We start from the raw sequence: 19,715 nt of genomic DNA on the forward strand, positions 1-19,715 counted from the left end.
AGACAAGTATTTTGATTAAAAACTGCATTTACCTTTATATAAATTTTTTTGGTTTGTTTTTTTAAACAAACACATTGGACTATCTCTGTAGACTGCTTGAATTAATTGATTCTGGGGTTAGAACACCAGCATCCCTGGCATTTCTTCTCCTTACCATTCCAAGTCGTGGCCATATTTCAACTAATGTTGAAAACACAAAAGCAACAGTAGAAAAGTTTAATTTTTATCAGCTCACACGTACATTGAACAACAAATCCAGGGACAGTCAAGCAACAAGGTTCAAAATCCTTATTTGAGCAGTCATAAAAAAGTAACCATTACAAGTAAGCATAAGGCAGCTAGAGCTTCAGCTTTCTTCCTACCCACATAGTCAAACGATGTCATGATTTCCTCACTGCTCAATGACTCTGATGTTTTCAGACATGAGGAACAGGTACAATTTCACTCACAAGCTGTTCAAAACAATTAAGGCTCTAGATTTAAGCTTTTATGTATCCAGATAGTACATTGGGGTTTAGGTATCTGCATTGTTTTATGATTAGTGCCCACTGTGTAGCCCCTGTATCTTGTAAAGGCCTTTTCTCAAACATGACTGTAGCAACACTACTTATCTCATCATCTTTTCTGGTTGTGGTCAGATTTATTTCACCAAAGCAAATCCTTTGTACATACAGAAGTCCAGCTAATTGGTGGGGGCAGTGTTCACCCTTCTTTGTTTCTAGTCCCAAATATGACTTTGAATTGACATAGAAAATTAAGAGGTAGAAACTCCTGCTTTATCAGAAAAAAAAGTCTTACGGCTCAGGCAGTTGAAGAGACATGGAATTCCTGAAATGTCATCAAATGGCGTTTTGTCTGTTGAAGTATACTCAGACCATAATATGTTTTTCTCTAGTAAAGCAGCACAAAAGCCAACCATTACTTGTCATTTCAAAATGACTTTCAGTGACTGAAGTCCCACTTTCAACCTGCACAATCCCTTGAGTTAAATATGAATTACTATCATATATGTTCCGTGCATAGATTTATCAAAGAGAAAAGGAAAAAGGTAGCATTGAAAAGTACTTTCATTAATGTACCGTAAAAATTACAGAAGCATGACCCCTTATATCAAAACACACAGAACTGGTTTAAAATACCTTGCCAAGTGCACTTGCTCTCACTATACATACGTAGTCTGAAGTAGAAACAAGGTACAAATGTTAAAGAAAATGGAGTACCGAGAATGCAGCTGAAAACCTTTGCCTGTAAAATACAAACTATCCTCCAGTTAACACATTTTTAACACTAAACTAGAATTTTCCCCTAATATTGTCTAACAAAAATTGCCACATGAAGTGATAACATTAACCCTTCCAAACATTCACATGCACAAACCAATGAAGAGTAAATTATTCATTAGAAAGCTGAATGTGAAAGAGATTCTCAAAGTAGCTACTAAACAGGTACAGAAGGGAAAGCAGTCCAAACAACTGAGAACTCTGATGCTATGGGTAAGAAAGATGATGCAAGAACTACATATATTTTTGAGAGCCAAAAATTAACAGGAGAATGGTTTTGCAATCAGTTTTGAAAACGGAGCCACATAGTCTGCTAAAACAGACATACACAAAGACCAGACAATTCAATACAATATTAGACTGTTTCTGGAATAAACAAGATAACACTTACATATAATTTAGGAATTATTAATCAGAACAATCCTCATTTCCTTCGTAAGAACTGCTTAGAGGATTTAAAGTAGATATTCCATGCGACCATATATGCAGCATCTGGTCACCAACCCATTCTTTAAAATGTTTATATCAGATTTTCATAGTAGGGCTAGAAAAGGAGCCTGGAAGAAAGCAAGTACAGTTGACCCAATTGTTCATTTGAGTTGTACTCTATATGTCTATTAGGGCTAATTGGATATAAAATTATGGACTGATACGAGTGAACTATTAAGTGTTACACACAATGCTTTTTCTGTCAGTATTATAGTATATCTGATAAAAGCCCATATACATGATCTACTTATGGATGAAATGTACAGAGCACTAACAATACTGAGAACTCTTCCAAATTAAAATAAAAAAGCAGTTTAATTTGGAGCTAAGCATGAAAGGCCTATTAATTTATCACTTCATGAAAGGTGGTAGAAGTGAAAAGCCTAATTAATTTCCCTTAAGTAAATAAGGACTATACTAGTATTTATTTGTTTATCCTACAGATTGTTTTGTATTGCAAGATAATTGTAGGATTATCATTTCCACTCAAGGGAGAAAGGCATTTATTTGTTACCATTGCATTAGATTCTGTACTGTTCTGCATTAGAAAAAATTATCCATCCTACAATACATTCAGACAGAAGTTCATTTTATAAAATCATATTTTTAATCTCATGTATTGATTTCTCAACCCACCATACACAATTTGTCTCATTACTTACTCCTGTTTGCCTGCAGCACCTTCCTGGAAGGCCAAGCGTAGGCACCTGAAGACACAATTCTATTGCTAACTGCAGGGAACATCAGTTAAACCCAGACTACAAAAGTCACAGTCATCGCATTTAAAGATCCCCTTTTTCCATTCATCATCACCCTTCTAGTTCCCATGCTGATTAACCAAGACTCATATCTTACAGTTTTCCACGTTGTGTCTGCTTGCATAACACCACAAAGCCTAGATTTCTCAGGCCCATTATCTCGTTTACAGAATGGTTTCAGGGCTGACTGCTTTCAAAAGATGACATTTTTCCTGGTTAGAATTATGCAGAATTCCAGAATACACCTAAAACCAGCAGCAGTTCACTACTGCTATGTCTTTTTCTGTACCTACAAACAGGGCCTTCCTGAACACAACAGCATGCGTGTTCTTAAGGCAAAATAAATTGCAAAAAGCATAATGGAAAGCTCTCAAAAGACTTCATTGCTGAAGTCATTATTCAAAACACACCCCGTTACCAAATTTGCAGAGCAGAATAGCACTGCACTCTCTGCCTTCCTCTCCTCCCCGTAGCCACAGATATTGACTGCAAAATTGACATTAATAATGCAAAGAATAAAATATCCAAGAAAGAAAGAAAGAAAGAGAAGGTTAAGCTCCTGAATTTAAGACGTGCCCTAAACTTCTAATGGAGACAAATAAAACTGGAAAAAAAGTCTTTAGGAAGCAAGCAAAACAAAACACATCAAAAAAAAAAAAAAAAGAAAAAAGGTAAAAAAAAAAAGGAGGAATTCTGCTTCCCCATACAAACATTACATATATCCAAATTTGTCCAGGACTAGATCCTGGAAGGACTAAGAAAACCAGTCTCATTATGACTCACTAAAACGAAGTAAGTTAATACTGCTCATTTGTAGAATCCAAGAAATTGTGCCTTTTTAGCTGCAATTTTTTGATTCCTTTAAGTGCACTTATTGCAAAACAAAAGCTTATGTGCGAGGAATTTCTTTTACCTTGCAATATCATGAACCATCTAATTGTCAAAAATCACTTTGTAGGAAACAAATAAGCTTGTAAATTCAGCATGGTAAGGACAGAGTGCTAAAGTTGTATTCACGCAACATATACTTAGCCGTAGACATAGTGACTATAATATACAATTGTTTGTGACTTTAGAATACAGAAAGTTACTTCACATTTTGTGTATTTTAATAAATATGTACAATTTACTTTTTTCCATTTTCTCTTAACCTAAAGTTACAAGGATATCAGATCCTGAAACATCCTGATTTTTTTCTGACTTTATATACCCATTGAAATATTTAATCATACTATTGTGTACCATACCTGAGTGCACAAGTACTGAGATATGCATTTGGGCTACATATAAACTGCTATTATAGGAAACTTATTTCTACAACAACCACTCTTTCATAGAGCCTCTGTCTCCTTTTACTCTTAAGGTTACCTGAAGAAGTTCATTTGAAACTTATAGGCACTAAAAAAAAGAAAAAATAGAAAAGAAAAAGCATCAGGTACATTACCTAAATGATGCTATTGGAGGCGTAGCTACCAGGAAAGCCACACTTTGTTATCGCACTCCAACAGAGGCAGAGCTTTCCTCCAATGCAGCCATGCTGCTATTCCCCAAGCGCAGTGGGCCATCACCCCATAGACACACCGCTGAGACGAAACAGCATGAGCAGTCCCCTCACTTTGGTTCCTGATGCTTGTAACAGCTTGGAGACCAAACACAGCTCCATCTGCCATCCCTCCTTCTCAGAACATTCTTGATGAATTTAGCTGAAAACTTTCAGGATGCATTTTCTCCCTGTCTTGGTATCTTTCAATAGTTTACTTGTGAAGGTTGCTTGGTTTTAAACTAAATTCTTCCCAGCTGAGGTGTACTAATTGCTGCTGGATGAACAATACTCAGCTGATACCTGGGTCTCTGATGCAGTTTACCTGTGCAGTCAGGTGCTGCAATCAGGCATGTTGTTTTCCCCTTCCATCTAACAGCTGTAGATCCTTTACTTACCTGTTGACAAAAACAGGAGCAGGAAAGTTTTCCTTCAAAAACACATAGGAATACAAATTCATTCCTAATGTGACTGAACCAAGGGTGAGGTAATTATACCAGGGATATAACCCAGTCTCTTTGCTGTCATTTGATTTCAGACTTCCCAATAGGACTTTAAGAATCATAGTTAGATACTTTTCAGTATTTAAAAAAAAAAAAGGAATCTGGCTTTATGTCATAATAGCAGTCATCATTCTCAGTAAGAACTTGGTCCATCATATAAAACTATCCTTTAAGAACTCTATAATCAGGGTGGATAAATTAATATTCTATGCTACACAGAAGGGGAAAGAAAAGTCAATGCACAAAGAAATATCAACTTACTGAAAAACTGGACAAATCACTTTCACCTGTGTCATTCACACTCCACCCTTTCTAAATATACAAGTGTTATACAGAAAAATACGTTTATCATATAAACCACAAAACACTTATTGTGTCCACCAAAAAGAAGGAAATTTTGGAGAGGTTTATTGCACTCAGGAAAGATTGCCAAAGCTTATTTAAAGCTGCATTCCTAGAGCAACTCCTAATTACCCAGTATGCACTGGATAACGAGATAAGAGTTGCAAGATTAATATTGTTCACATAAAAATAAAAGAGAACACCTAGATTGAACAATTTCATATCTATAGTGTCAAATGTTAAATTCATCCTGAATAGAAAAAGCAGATATCATTATTATTAAAATACATCCAACTCTGATCTCTCTCCTTGGAGGGCATCTCTTTCTGAGAGAAGTCTCACTGAAAGCATTGATACCAATTCCTGAGGTGCTGTACTATACAAGACATAGTATAGCTTTTTCTCTTTCAGGCAGATGAAACATTGCATAGTCACACATAATCAAAACTCTCATCTTAAATAGCTACCTACATCCAGGTTCCTTCTTCTCTGATTTAAAAACACCACAAAACAATAAAACAATTCTGTAGGTCACTTCTCTGCATCAAGAAAATCAACTCACTCTTCCTCTTCACCCACTTCAAAAACATAGAAACAGCAAAACAATTATATTGTTAATGTTCATACTTAGTTTTTAAAATACACTGCCAGACAGCACAGAACAAAGTAGGCCATTAACAATTCAGATATTCTCCCAGCAGTACTATAATTTTGTTGTAACATATTCATGTCCATTTGAGTCTCCCTAAGGTAAGCAATATGCACTAAACAGTCTAACAAAATAAACACCTGTCTATTACAAGGAGGAGATTAAAAAAGTGAGTACATTGCCTATTCCAAAATATTTTTAACTCTACATCAGCTGTGACACACGTAAAGTTTTGATTTTACATTTGCCAACAGTGACACCTGCTGGAAGCACCGCGCTCATTCTTTCCGTGTTTTCAGACTCGGGCCATAACATGACAGCTTAATTTATGCTGCTGTGATGTAATCCAGTTTGCACATACACCTGCAGTGGAGACACTTTTTATTACGAAGTTAAATATTTTGAATCAGAAGTTGGAGTATTGTGAGGAGCAGTGGCATGCAATGACTTTTTTAGTACTCTTTAGTACTCTTTGGCATTTCAGATAAAAGCAGACACAAAGAATCTTATTTGACAGTATTTATTAGATCAATAGGCTTTGAGAATTGCAGCAGAACTGGGACTGCAAAGATCTCTTGGTCCTTGCTTACACTTTTAAAGTCATTCAAAATGAATCTTGGGACATGAGCTCAGTGCAAAAGTTCCACAAATATACATAATTATTACACTCAACTACACTCATGCAAAAAGCAACCATCCACATCAGCAAAAATACAATAGTTTTGGCTTCTAATGGTTGGAGACAATTGTGTAAATATCGCTGCATTTTTTTTAAGGTAAAATACATCATATAAAGAATATTCTTTTTACACTACACTAAAGTAGTTAAGGTGTATTACCTTCTTTTCAACTGTTTTTAACACACAGGGTTCCATGCCATGTATGGATCTTATGCAAATGCTCTTTGATTTCAAATGAGACTTTGCATACTAAGGAGTCTATTTTCCCATCAATGCAGAAGAGATTTACGCACATAAGTCCCATTACCATTAATGGGACTCACCCACATAAATCCCCTGCACATTGATAGACCCTTAGGATTTACATTGAAATGGGTCCTTTAGAGCCATTACAATGTCAACCTTTTGCCAGGATTTTGCGTATTAACAATACTAAGCAATACGTGGCAATCTTAATGTGTAAAATCCTAGCAAAAGGCACAACACAGAATGATATGAAGAGAGCAAAAAATTCTTACTCTTATGCCATTTAAAGATGATCACTAATTATTCTTTACCTGTCCATATTCCTATTGGTTGTTTTCCATCATTACTTCTCTTATTAAAAATCCTACCTTCTGTTTTATATCACTATCATCTTTCCTTAACAAGCACTGCTCAAAATCTGCTCAAAACCACCTTGAAAAAATTTTTTTTTTTTTTCCCCTATTTTTCAGCTGAACAACGTTACTTCCATTAACTTCCCTTTTAGCTGGCTACAATCTCTTAGTTTCCTTACTTTTTTTTAATGCAGTGAAGCATAATTCCCAAACTATGCCACATTATCACTCTGTCCCTCAAGGCTATAGGTAAGAAAAGCAAGGTCACCTACAATCCCACGTGTGTCAAGAACAACCACCTATCACCAAGTAAGCTAAGATGACACTAGAAAAGCAACATTCATCACTTATGCTATCAGAAGTGCTTGAAATCGATCTATCTTCCATACACACAAAGGCACTTCAACTCTTAACTCCTAACTTGGTGCCTAACTTTCCATAGATTCACACAAGTGATCTGTTGTCTAAACAGAAATTAGAAACGGAAATGTTTCTACAGAACTTGGTCTACTAGCAACTTCACTGCTGAGCAATCTACTCTACATAACGACAAGCTCACATGGCTGTTTGCCCACCCCTCACTGCCACTGTGACATGATCAAGAAATAAGAGGATACTTGATGAACAAGAATATTTACCCCACTGTAAAAAAAAAAAAAAATCTTATGTTTGATTCTTTATCGTTTATTCTTAAAATGTTATATATGTATTTTTGTGGAATTGGATTACGCTGCTAATACCCTACCATTCAGCTGTCACTAAAAGCACTGAATTGCTAAGTGACAGATGCCAGAAAGACTAGCTCATAAATGGGACCACTGAAGGGAATGAAGCTTCAGCGCTTAAATGCTGAAAGACTCTCTCCTCATGCACTAAACAGAAACTCCGACCTGCAGTTACACAAAACTTAACATCCAGATAGCAGGCCATCACTGTTGTAGGAAATGCACAGTCCCATAATAAGAGGGAAATGGTGCTGCAAACAACAACTTTTCTACATTAATAAAGCAAACAATTCTCATTTTACAAGCAGATATGTACAGGTCAAGCAGCAGCATGCTCTGGGTGACCAGCAGCAGTTCCAGCACATGTATCAGCCAATGATTCCAATACTAATGGGTACATCACTGCTGCAAAGCAATAAACATTAAAAAGGGTCATGCCACTATTTCACAAAGAAAATTGCCTTACAGTCTAGATTTAGGATCTGTCTTCAGTATAACACAAAAATTAAAAAAGAAAACAAAAAGAAAAAGGGAGAGCGCACAAGAGAGATCACACAAAATACCGGATAAGTAACCATGGTGATTCTTGATTTCACATACAGGACAGACTATCTACATTGTATATGACCTTATTCTACTCCACAGATGAATTAAGACTCCATTGACTTCAGCAACAGTACTATGATATGTCATAATTCTTGCAGGATCAGCCTCTTCCGACCAGACCTATAAAGTTAATTATATATTTAAGAAAATGAGAGTTAAGCATGTAAATTATTTTTGTGAATTTGAGTCTTAGTGAACAAAACCAAACAACAACGAAAACAAACCAAAACTAAACCACACCACAACCAAGTACTATGGTCCAGATCCACAAATGAATGAAATGTCCAAGAGGGATTGCATGTAATTTAACTGCCAGACAACCAAAATCTGCAGAAGAATTGCCAGATTTTTCTCCCCAATCACCCCTTATTACTCACAAACAAAATCAGTGCAAGAGATCTTTTCTTATTCCACCATAGGCCTAATAAGGATCCTGCCTAAATAACTCACACAGTCCAGTCCAATAGCATGTTCAAAGAGTGAGCAACATACCTACAGGACAGTCTCTGTACTTTGTGATGGAGCTCGAGAGATTCTCCTCCCCTTCGTTTTAAGGGAAAACACAAGATGGTGCTAGAGGTGGTAATGCTCCTTTTTACACAGTATTTCAGCCATTAGAGCACTGTCCATATTTTGTAAAAGTAGTCCTCATTTGTTTGAGGAAGTTTACACTCTAATATCCCAGATGAAGGGCCTAAAATCACCCGATAATATCTTAGCTGGCAATACAACCCTTTTAAATTTAAATTGCCCTATTTTGCAAACACAGCATGATTCAGAAAAGGGGATCATATTTCCATACTCAGTGGAAAGCCCTAACTTGGGAGAGGGCAGATCAGGTCCTCAACCTTACATGAGAGTTTACTCACTGACTATAATTGGAATTGAGAGTTAGACTTATATGAATTAACCAGCTGGAAAACAGTTCTTACATGCAGACATTATCTTGCAAGTTCTGCTGAACGCTATTAGGAACAGGAGAGGACAGAACTGACTTCCAGGACTTGACTCAGTTGTTCTATGTTGTAGCTCAACTAGCCCACAAACTTAAAATAAAAAAATCAATTAAAACTAAAATCCAGGTTATAATGGATTATTCTTGCTTTTGCCAAGCAGTTATGCTTCTGTAAGAAAAATGCATAATTAACATCATCCAACTGACTGATTTAACTGAGCTCTGCACAAGCTCCTAACAGTCCTGCATTCACAGGCTATTTGGATTTTGGAGCTCAAAAACCCATTGCAGATCCTGTATTCTGTGCTTGCCATTAACGTCTGCACACCTTCCTGGCTAAAATTACCCACCTTCACCCAGCTCTCAGAACTATGTAGTTTTTCCCACAGTCATATTTGTTCCTCCTGGAACTGTACAGAAGCTGCTGTTTCTGCTCTCAGCTTCTTCTTCCTCCTCTTGATACCAAATCAAGCAAAGGGAGAGAGAGAAAACAGGACAGAGACCAGCAGCTTAGAGCTGAAGAAGGTATCAGCGATCCTCAGCTACTAAATTTCTTCTGCTCTCTCCTTCCTTTCTTTGCGAATGGATGCAGTTACTGGCTCTTTAGGGGGAAGTATACAAGACTTGCCAACAGGCCTGAATAGCTGCTATACTCAAGGAAGAAGCAGCCAAAAGCACTCCTTTGATTAGTTAAGTTTAAAGTATGTATCCCTCTCACAGGGCTGAAATCTCAGGTTTCTCAGTTTGCTCCAATGTCAGGTAAAATGAGATTAACAAGAAGAGTTTGAGAGTGAAACAGGTCCTAGTGATTGAAATGACATTGCTCGGGTTCAGTTGTTATCACTCAAGATAGGATTTCCTATAATCAGCTGCTTCTATAACCATTTTGGTTTATCTCTAATGACTGTGTACCAGGAGTAATGTCCTGCTGGTTTAGTTTTGCATTTTTGCCACAAAGCACCTGTTGTCATGACATAGCCATTATATTTAGTTCCTGCTCAGCTAAAAGTTTTTCCCTCTCTCTCGTTGTGTAGTCTATATATAAAACTTAAAATTCAGTTTCTTGCCAAAAGGCAGGTGGTGGTGATATTTCTGTAGCTATAGATAGCAGTTACCAAGTACTCAAAATTATACTTGTATTAAAAAATGACACACATTACTATTGCACAGTGAACTTCTATGACTTATGTGTCATCTTCTTAATTTTACTAGTCAAAATAAATTTTTGGCTATTGTTCCTCAACAAAAATGTATATTACTAATGCTAAGGTTGTGACATGAAATGACAGAAGCCAGGAAAATTCAAAGTTAAGGTTGACACTGTATCCTTTACTCACACTGCTGGGTTAAGACAAGACAATGGCTGTCTACACTCTGGAATTCCCAGGCTTTGTTAAATATGTATCATAACCTTCACATTCATCTAAAAATGTGTCTCTCTTCTTCTTTCCTTAAAAAAGGGGTTTTAAAAATGTTTTTGTTCCTTGATACAATTTGTAAAACATTAAAGGAATGAAAGAAAAAGTGATAGATACTGCTGTAAAATTCAGATGTACTTTTAGATGCATATTGCACCATCTTAATGATATACCAGATGCAATTCTGCACTGCAGAAAATCTAGGTTTCCTGTTCCTTACTCCTTTGCAACATACAACAAATGAGACTTACCACCCTCAACTTGTATCAGTCTTTCCTGTTTTAGTCCTTAGGGAAGGCTCCTGCAAGACTACAAATAAGTAAATAAAAATCCTTTCGCATGACAGCATCTCGTACGCAGAGGGCTGTACATCCATCATCAGCAAGACCACCACTGGCAATTCAGCCATTGAAAAGAAAGGAGTTGGGACAGGGAACGCCACAGGACGTCTGTATAAGCTGCACAACCTACTGCCAGCAAAGGCCTTCCAACACCTCACAGGGAGCCTGAGATGGGCTGTCCCTGGAAGACCGAATCAGAATTTAGTGCTAAGAGACCCAAGTTCAATTCACTGCTGTACCTCAGAGGTTTTGCGATACCCTAAGAAAAAACAGGTTTCTATGTCCAAAGGCCCCACAATACAATGGGAAGGTAGGGCATGGCCAGTACACGTATGAATAGTGAGGTGCCCAGATAAGACAGTGGGGGGAATTGGGTAGTAATCAAAATACTTAGAATAAAACATCTAGCTGTGGAAAAGTACTATGAAGTTTTACACCCTGCTTTTTATCATAAATCTTGATAATTTATACAACTCTCTTATCCATAGTGCTTAAGTACTTTTTAAAGTATTTATTTATCATCAAAATACTCTCACAGTATGAGACCATTTATCAGTGGAGAATAGATAGAAGCAGCAAGTTGCCCACAGCCATTAAGATGTCTGAGGCAGAACAAAAGAAACTGAAACAATTTTTCCATCCTTTGGCCTTCTCACATGAGGACTGCTGTTGCTAAGAATATAAGCACATAAAAATGAAAGAATTCAGGACTTTTATGAAGGTCTTTGATTGGATTACAAATTTGATCAAAAATCAGTCCATTACAGGAATCACCTAATGAAGATACAAACCACACGCACACAGAGGGAGCTGATGGAATCAAAGTTTTTTAATATATTGTAATCATTCCCTTCACAAGCAATCCACTACACAAAGCAAGTATTTTGCTATCTATAGTTATTATGTATGTATAACACGCATAATAGACTGTAAGTTTGGAATCCATCAATGCATTTTACTGCATTAATATCTCCCAACTTTTACACAATATCCCTTTAAAATTACTATGTCTAGCTTTTTATTTTAATGGTATGATGTGACAGATCTTAAGGAATCTGTTCCAACCCAGTAACTCCTACTTTCACTCCCACCCAAACATTCAATCTGTGTATTACAGCTAGTTTTCATTTCATAACCTCTTTTTCATTTATCTTTAATAGGCTGAATTCACACAGCAAGTTCCTGAAAGCAAGCAAAAAAAAGATGTTGCTTATTCTGTGTTAAATCAAATACATTTTAACTTCACTCTCTGCTACAAATCCATTCAGGGTTTACACGGATTGACAATTTCCTTCATCCACTTCTGTATGCTACCAATCCCCTTACGCATTTCTCTTGCATATGCAGGCTATGCTTTTTCCATAAACGGAGTGAAGTATACTTGACTGAAAACCCACTCAGAAGAATGTTAAATTCTGGAAGAATTTCAGCTTAAAAATATCACAAAAATATATACAAAAATAAAATGAGACCTCAGCCCCTTGCCACATGCATTCACAGCAGAAAAATGTCCAGATTACAAATTCAGTTTCTGTCAGTTGTTTTAATTTTCCCCTGCTCTCAAATACCACAACATTTTCCATATATTAAGTAGTTAGTAATCTGCATACCTGTTTTACAAAATAGTTTCCAAATTTTCCTCTAGTCCATATTTGCTCCCCATCCATTTGATGCTTCTCGTTGACCTGCACTGTTACCAGCATGCAAAAGAAAGATCACACCTACCTGTTAGGCCTGACAGGCACCAGAAATGCTTTACTGCAAAGCTTCGATGAGAGAAGCCTCAGAGAGATGTTCAAGCAGAGGAAATAGAAGGCATCAGAGCACAATAGCTGAGAGAACAGACAGAGCTCTCGGAAGGATTTGCTCCCTTAAACTGTAAAAGCATTTTTTGCACAAGGGTATTTTATGTTTTCTGCATGCATAAATCAAAGACACCCAACTGCATACATGTTTCTAACTCAACAGATGCCATCATACGCTGTCAGATCTATAAACAACAGAATCATGATGGAACTTAGTCCAGTATTCTTAGTTGAATTCTATTACTTTTTATTTTTGAAATAAAGAATGATAAGAATTCCTAACAAGCATCTTGCTAAATAGGCAGTGATGGTCTTAATCACTTCACACAGCAAACATAAATCCTAGAAGTGGGCAAATATTTCAAGAGCTCTTCACACAGCTGTACCACCTCCCACTAGATTCAAAAGTATTTTACTGACAGTACCAGATTAAGCTCATGGATCTGCAAGGTTAGTTTAGGAAAATAGTGCCATGTTATAATTAGCACATTTCCACAACACACAGAAGGCTTGCATCTGCCTGATAAAAAGACTTTATTTTGCTATTGCCCATAAAGTGATCCTTCCTCAATCTTCTAAATTGAAAAAGCGTAGCATCAATGCTAAATATGACCTTCAAAGTTAAGATTGCTAGTCAGACATTATTTTCCTGATACAATTGGGTTTTTATACACATACACAAGGCTAACATGAAAATACTGCTCTGCTTTCACAGATAAGAAGGCACAGAAGCACCTAGAATCTTCAGTCAAGAACTGCGTCTTTACTGCATATATAAACAGATGTCAAGGTTGTCAGTCAATGGCCTAGAAAACTCTCAGATGTACAGAGTAGTAAAGGCATATAAGAAAGTGAATAAAGTTTTTAAAAAAAATCCAAGGGACATCCTTGGTAATTCTTCAGTTCCAAATAAAAGGAACAGGAAGCAGCTCTATAAACCCCTGCTCTAGAACTTTGATGATTTCAACCAAATTCCACCTACTAAAACTTACATACTTACTTACTAATAGTAATTCTATCCTTACTAATATTTATGATTCCTGCAAACAGGAATCTAAGATGCAGTAATGTACCTAAAGTTGTAAATGGAACATGGCACCCTATGATCTCAAAACTAGTTGTGGGGTTTTTCCATCTATAAAGGCTTATCTGTCCCAGAAACAGAGAAAGGACTTTACACCATCAGAGTCTGTGCTTGCCCTTTACTTTAACAGCTATTCTTTGTCTCAGGCTCCAAAAATACGTTTTTTATAATTAGCTGAAAGTAACTGAATGCAGTTGTCAATAGAATTCAGACACAACTATCCCAAGCATTAATGCAGCATTTTAGCACCACGTGCACTATCTTTTGTACAGAGGAGTTCCACTTTCTTTATGTGTGGTTGAGTTTGCTGGCCTGAGAGGCTACCGGAGCTCTAGCAAGCTACTGCCAGTCTGACAGACTTTACCTGTCGCCTCTCTAAGCGACCGGCTCCTGCTACCCGCTGCAAAGAAACTATGGCTACAAGTCATTTACATCACATAAAGCTCATGTTTTGACCAGAAACAGATATTGCAATCTACCACAGACTCTCCTTGTGACAGCAAGAGATGGACATGATAAAGCAGCAGCGCCTGAGATCTTTCAGCACACAACTCACTCCCACCCAAAATTAGCCACTGCTCAACTCAGAATAATTGATTTAAACCACTTTCTTCCAAAAAAAGAAGAAGAGTCAGCATTTGAAGATGTTTGTTCATAATACTTCAGGGACCAGACCCTGGACTGCTCAGAAGATAGCATGGACAAGAGGTGCCATTACAGCTTGTCTGCACATCACAGCACAAGGAGTAAGACTGCTCTTTCTTCAGTCTTAGGTATCCCTGGGAGCGTGACACTCACTGGAAGAATGAGGAATGAATGACAGTCCAACAAAGCATACCCGACAGCGCTCGGGTGCTGGCTGCTCTGAGTATTCCACCTGTACAGAGACTGACTGCAACAAAACTATTTTAAACAGAGTAATTTTTTAAGTAAAACCGAAGGGATGCTCTACAGTTAAAATCAGAAACACCACACACACTAAGGACTACAAGCACTTGACGCTGAAAAGGACATTCCTCAGTACTAACATTATGTCAATGAATGCACAGCTTGCACTTCCTGAATCAGTTAGAAGAGATCACAGTGGAGGTCCCTCAGGTAAAAGTCTAGCTGTATGAAAGCAAGGAGTCTTGCAGCAAATGGTATTTTTACCTTTGAATGCTTTTTCACAGAGTGGTTACTAGACCCCTTTCTCCTGTAGCTGGGCCCTTATCTGCCAGCTTTCTAAGTCAAAGGACAAACTGTCAGGAGAGGACAGAACCAGCTCATTTTATGTTGTTGTTGGTATGCTATTACAAACACAGTCCCCGAAGAAGTTGAAGCAACAAATATACCTATGAATGTCTTCCAGGTCCGCTTTATTAACCAGGAAACTAAAAAGACTACAGGTAGTAGTCCCAGTTGTGCCACAGATTTTAAGATCTTTGAATAATAAACAAAATAACAGATAAATAACAAATAGTCAATTTAAAAACCACCTTCCTTATCCTACAAAAATACAAACTAGCATTGGATCCTTTTTTTTTTTTTTTTTTCCCTTTTCAATTGGGCAGGGGTGGGAAGGTAAAATATTAAACCAGGCATTGATATTGTGGGTAATGGCCACATTATGAGCATTTACGCTCTACAATGAATTCCAACACACTGTCCTTCAGAGGTTTCACTCCATTCAAAACAAAAGGATAAAACTGGCAGGAAGTATTTTTAAAGCAGTGTTATCCAGACATCGCAACTCTACTGGATAGCAATGTATCCTACAAGAAATTTGCAAATAAAAAGATACTTTTAAAGACCAGTTTGATGAAAACTTTTTATCTCAAGTCTTGAACATTCTTAGTCACTGGATGTGCTACAATGGGTTACATGGACTAATTTATTGGACTATTTTGTCTTCTTATGGAGTTTTGTATATAAGCCCAGAAATACTTTACAAGAACACCTCTTTCTGTATTACCTTTTACATAATGCGAAGTGTTTGCTATCCAAGTCAAATCTGCCTAAATGACTAAATGCAAAGTCCAAGTAGATGCTCAAAATAACAAAAAAGTTTCTGAGACATTTTTCAGGTGTTCTATGAATCCACAAGGAATTCGCTGTTTAAAACAAAACAACAAACCCACTCACAAAAACCCCGAACAAAACATATTTTATCACACAATTCATGCTGAACAGCGAATTTTATCTGCATTATAGACCTGACTACACCAAACTCACATATGTGTATCAGGAATGCCACTAGTATGTCAGTTCTAAGCAGCCACAATAATGCATTTAATGCATTGATATTCCTGTCCCATCCCTAACTCACAATCACCATGCTTATTGAAAGGCTGGTGTGAAATTCAAAGATTTTTGGAAGAATCCTGAGATATTTGGGGATGGACTCCATGGAACAAAAAGAGAACACTGTGCATGTTACTCTACTTTTGAAATTAAGATCAACAACACCACAACATCCCCAGCCCCTCAACCTGATCTCACTAAGCATTGGCCCCAGGAAAAACTGAAACAGATTCTCCAGCACTACTGCAGACATATCCCATTTTGGTCGCCAGCACCTGAGTGCAAAGTCTCACTTTATTATCATTTCAGAGGAGAAGCTCACATTTCTTTTAAGATCACACTGAATGGTAACAATATTGTAAGAAAAAACAAGTTTTAAAAATGGCCACTTTTAGAGTAATGTGAACACAGACATCACTTTCAACTGAATACAGCAACCAGAGCAATCAGCCCTGGGACAGTGAATCTAAATGGTGGTTAGGACCTTGAGAAGAAGGCCTGGGCCCAGGGACATCTAAGTGTTAATGCCCTTTCCTTATCTCAACACCACCCACCACTCTTTGAATTTCTCTTTTTTTTAACACCCTATACCCACTCCAACTCTTAGATCTTTTTGTCCTTTTGTTTTCCTTTAAGGGACTCCTTCCCGTTGTGAGACTGTCTAGCTCTGCATTTTCTTACGATCTTTATAAGAACCCAGTTACACCATAAGCTGCTACGTATATTCACTAAGGCTGAGTGTGCTTTTAGTGTTCAGTGACTGAAAAATTTAGCTGGAAGGAAAAGTATTTCTTGCAGGCAATGCAGAACCCTAGAGGGCACATGAGACTCAGGAATTGTCCTTTGTCCCCACCTCTTGCTGTTTTGAGACATTGAGAAAAAAAGCCACTGAAAAGTCCATTGAAAATCTTTTCCCATCATAGTCCAACTCAGTCTGATTAAACACCAAAACCATCTGATTAAACACCCCAACCTTGGGCACTAGAATTACCGACTTACAGTCAACAGTCACTTCAACAGATACAGCAGCTCGCCCATGATGTTGCTAACCTGTCACACCGTGCATTTCTGCATTCAGTTTATGCTGCGCTGGATTACATTCTCTAACAGAGGAAGTACTTTTAAACTTATTTGATGTAACTTCAGTTGCCCGTTTTATTGTTTCATTACTGTAAACTCCTCTCAAAGATTCAAATCAGAGACTATAATAATTATGCATACAAACCAAGTACACAATTATATAGTCTCAAAAAAAAAGGTATTAGTCATTTGTTGCTACGAGTCTCTCCTGTAACAAAGCCTTCCCAACAGGTGACTGAAATGATGGAGGACATTTATTAAAAAAGATACTGAAAGAAATTTATTGTACTAATCCATCACACTGTAATGCGAAACGTGCTTGATGAGCTTGAAAGGTTCAAGCACAACACTTGGCAACAGCTGGAGGTACTCCTGTAAGATCCAACCCATGTTTAAGAATCTTACAGTGGTTTACAAACATTCTGACACAAATGGAGTACTGTCACTGAGTGCAACTGAATCCAAGGAAAAGTTTAGAGCATATCCATAAATAGTACGGGGCAAAGTCAGAACTCCATTCAACACTCTCATCCCAATTCTTGTTCTACTTAACAAGATCACATCCTTAAAAACCGTAGAAGAATTCATAAGAGGGAGAAGATTGCAAAGAGATAAAAATCTATGTTCTCTACAGGTCCCAACACTTAATATTTATTTATATTTTGACATGTCCCAAAGTTTTTGAGCAAACTGGTGCTGCATTGTTCTAGGAACAGTACATAGTAAGACAACAAGCCTTGGTACCATGATAACACCATGAGACACGCTATCTTGTTTTGTTACTCTTTCATTTGTTAAATAACCAATTAAAACCTACTAGGTTTGACAAATTCTTTAATGAAGACTGTGTCTTAAACTTTAAGAAGGTAAAAAGGAGGAAGGATACAAAAATAAACAAATAAAGGTTAATTATTATTTTTAAGAGGGGGGAGGGGAAGGAGACAATCATGTAACCAAAATAAGCGTCATACGACTGGTATGCAAGCCTGTGAAAGCAAGGATTCTTACGTTATCTAAATGACAAGATCCAAACAAAGTCAACTACTTGTGTCTTTGTTTCCACGCTCAGCACTAGAAAAGTTTCCCATTAAGGCAATGTATATGGTATTTCTCAGGGTGGAAAGTCTGATGTTCTGCTAAAAATATCAAAGAGTAAAGCTCTGATAAAAAAAAAATTTCTTCATCAATTCTAAATATATGAAAAATGGTAGACAATCACAAAACATGCAGCAGTGAGAGTTCCAGAAAAAGTTTTTTGGAAATTTTCCATGTTTGCTGTTTTATAAGTCAGTCATTAGGAGGCAGCAAATGGCTCAAAACCATGTGAGAAAACAAATCCTGGAAGAAATTGAAAGTGAATAGGATAGTAAGAACTAGGAGTGAGACATTAATTCAGACACAAAAGTGACTTCATGACATTCTCCAGTTCAATCAGATGTTAGGTTACATCAAAGAAAGCACTTTTGAAGCTATTTGTTAAATAATTTGGGATCTTATTAATGGAAACTGCACTCAAACTTTATATGGTTGATTTTGGATTTTTGGTAATGCTAAAAGCAAAAGACTTATCCTAGTCTGTTTTCCTATAGTGTGCTAAGTTGATACCATGGCATTGTACACACATATGCATAAGGAACACAAAACAACTCCTGTCTCACACCACTTCATCTAAAACAAACAGTTTATATCTGAAAGTTCACAGTTCTAAATTATTTCCATGGTTTCTCTTTTCCCGGTATAATTTAAAAGCCAATGTGCTTTTACTAGTACTTCATTAACAACAATAATAAGATCTTAGCCATAACATTCATATCTCTCTACTCTTCCTAATAGAATACAACATAAGCCAGCTAAAATGAACACGAGAAGCTTTCTTAAAAAATAAAAACAAACCCCAGAATTTCTACTGAGTGCCTACATTTTTGTAAAGTTGCCGGTAATATTTTATATTGTGCAACCAAGAAGCTGTTTTTCAAATACATTTTTATCCTGAATCAAAATGCAAGTGGAAACGGAGAAACATTTTACATCCTAAGCAAGTTTGTAAACATGAAAAGATTAAAATATGGTCTAGGTTTGCTCACATCGTTGAATATGACATGTAAATTAGTGTTTATTTCACAAGCTGCATTATCTTCAACACAGAACAATGCATTTATCTGTATCTGACTAAACAGTTATGGTAAGTAACAGAGATAACAAGAGTTAAACCACATCAATATTTCACGTTAATAGACTCGTACAGCTGTACAACATTCTTACAATTCAGAATTTGCGATTAATCAAACATTTTCAGCTTTTCCACATTCATCATGAAACACATGAATAACAAAAACAAGGCATAAACTTACTATTTGTTAAGTGTCCACACTGTCCTTTGGTCTGAATCAATGGGAAATAATTACCACTAGGAAATCTGGTAAGCAGAAATAGAACAAAAATAAATATTAGCATGCCGAAAAGAATGAACTCAGCTTTCCTGCAAGTATTTTTCCCCATAATACTTCACAGGCAAGGTAAAAAAAAAAAAAAAAGAACCAAAAAAAGCAAGGTTGAAAAAAATATATATACACATTTC

At 36.8% G+C, this 19,715-nt stretch overlaps 1 protein-coding gene across 1 annotated transcript in view; it reads right to left on the minus strand.

Moving 5' to 3' along the window:
• The window catches only part of LOC147415301 (uncharacterized), a 255,888-nt gene that overhangs the window by 209,647 nt on the left and 26,526 nt on the right, over positions 1-19,715 (minus strand). Inside the window, 1 exon segment of the mRNA XM_086468610.1 lies at positions 19,489-19,553. Coding sequence (XP_086324736.1) covers positions 19,489-19,553 — 65 coding nt within the window.

The sequence above is a fragment of the Leptosomus discolor genome, chromosome 7 (genome assembly GCF_034619465.1).
Source record: "Leptosomus discolor isolate bLepDis1 chromosome 7, bLepDis1.hap2, whole genome shotgun sequence".
In the NCBI taxonomy this organism is placed as follows: Eukaryota; Metazoa; Chordata; class Aves; order Leptosomiformes; family Leptosomidae; genus Leptosomus; species Leptosomus discolor.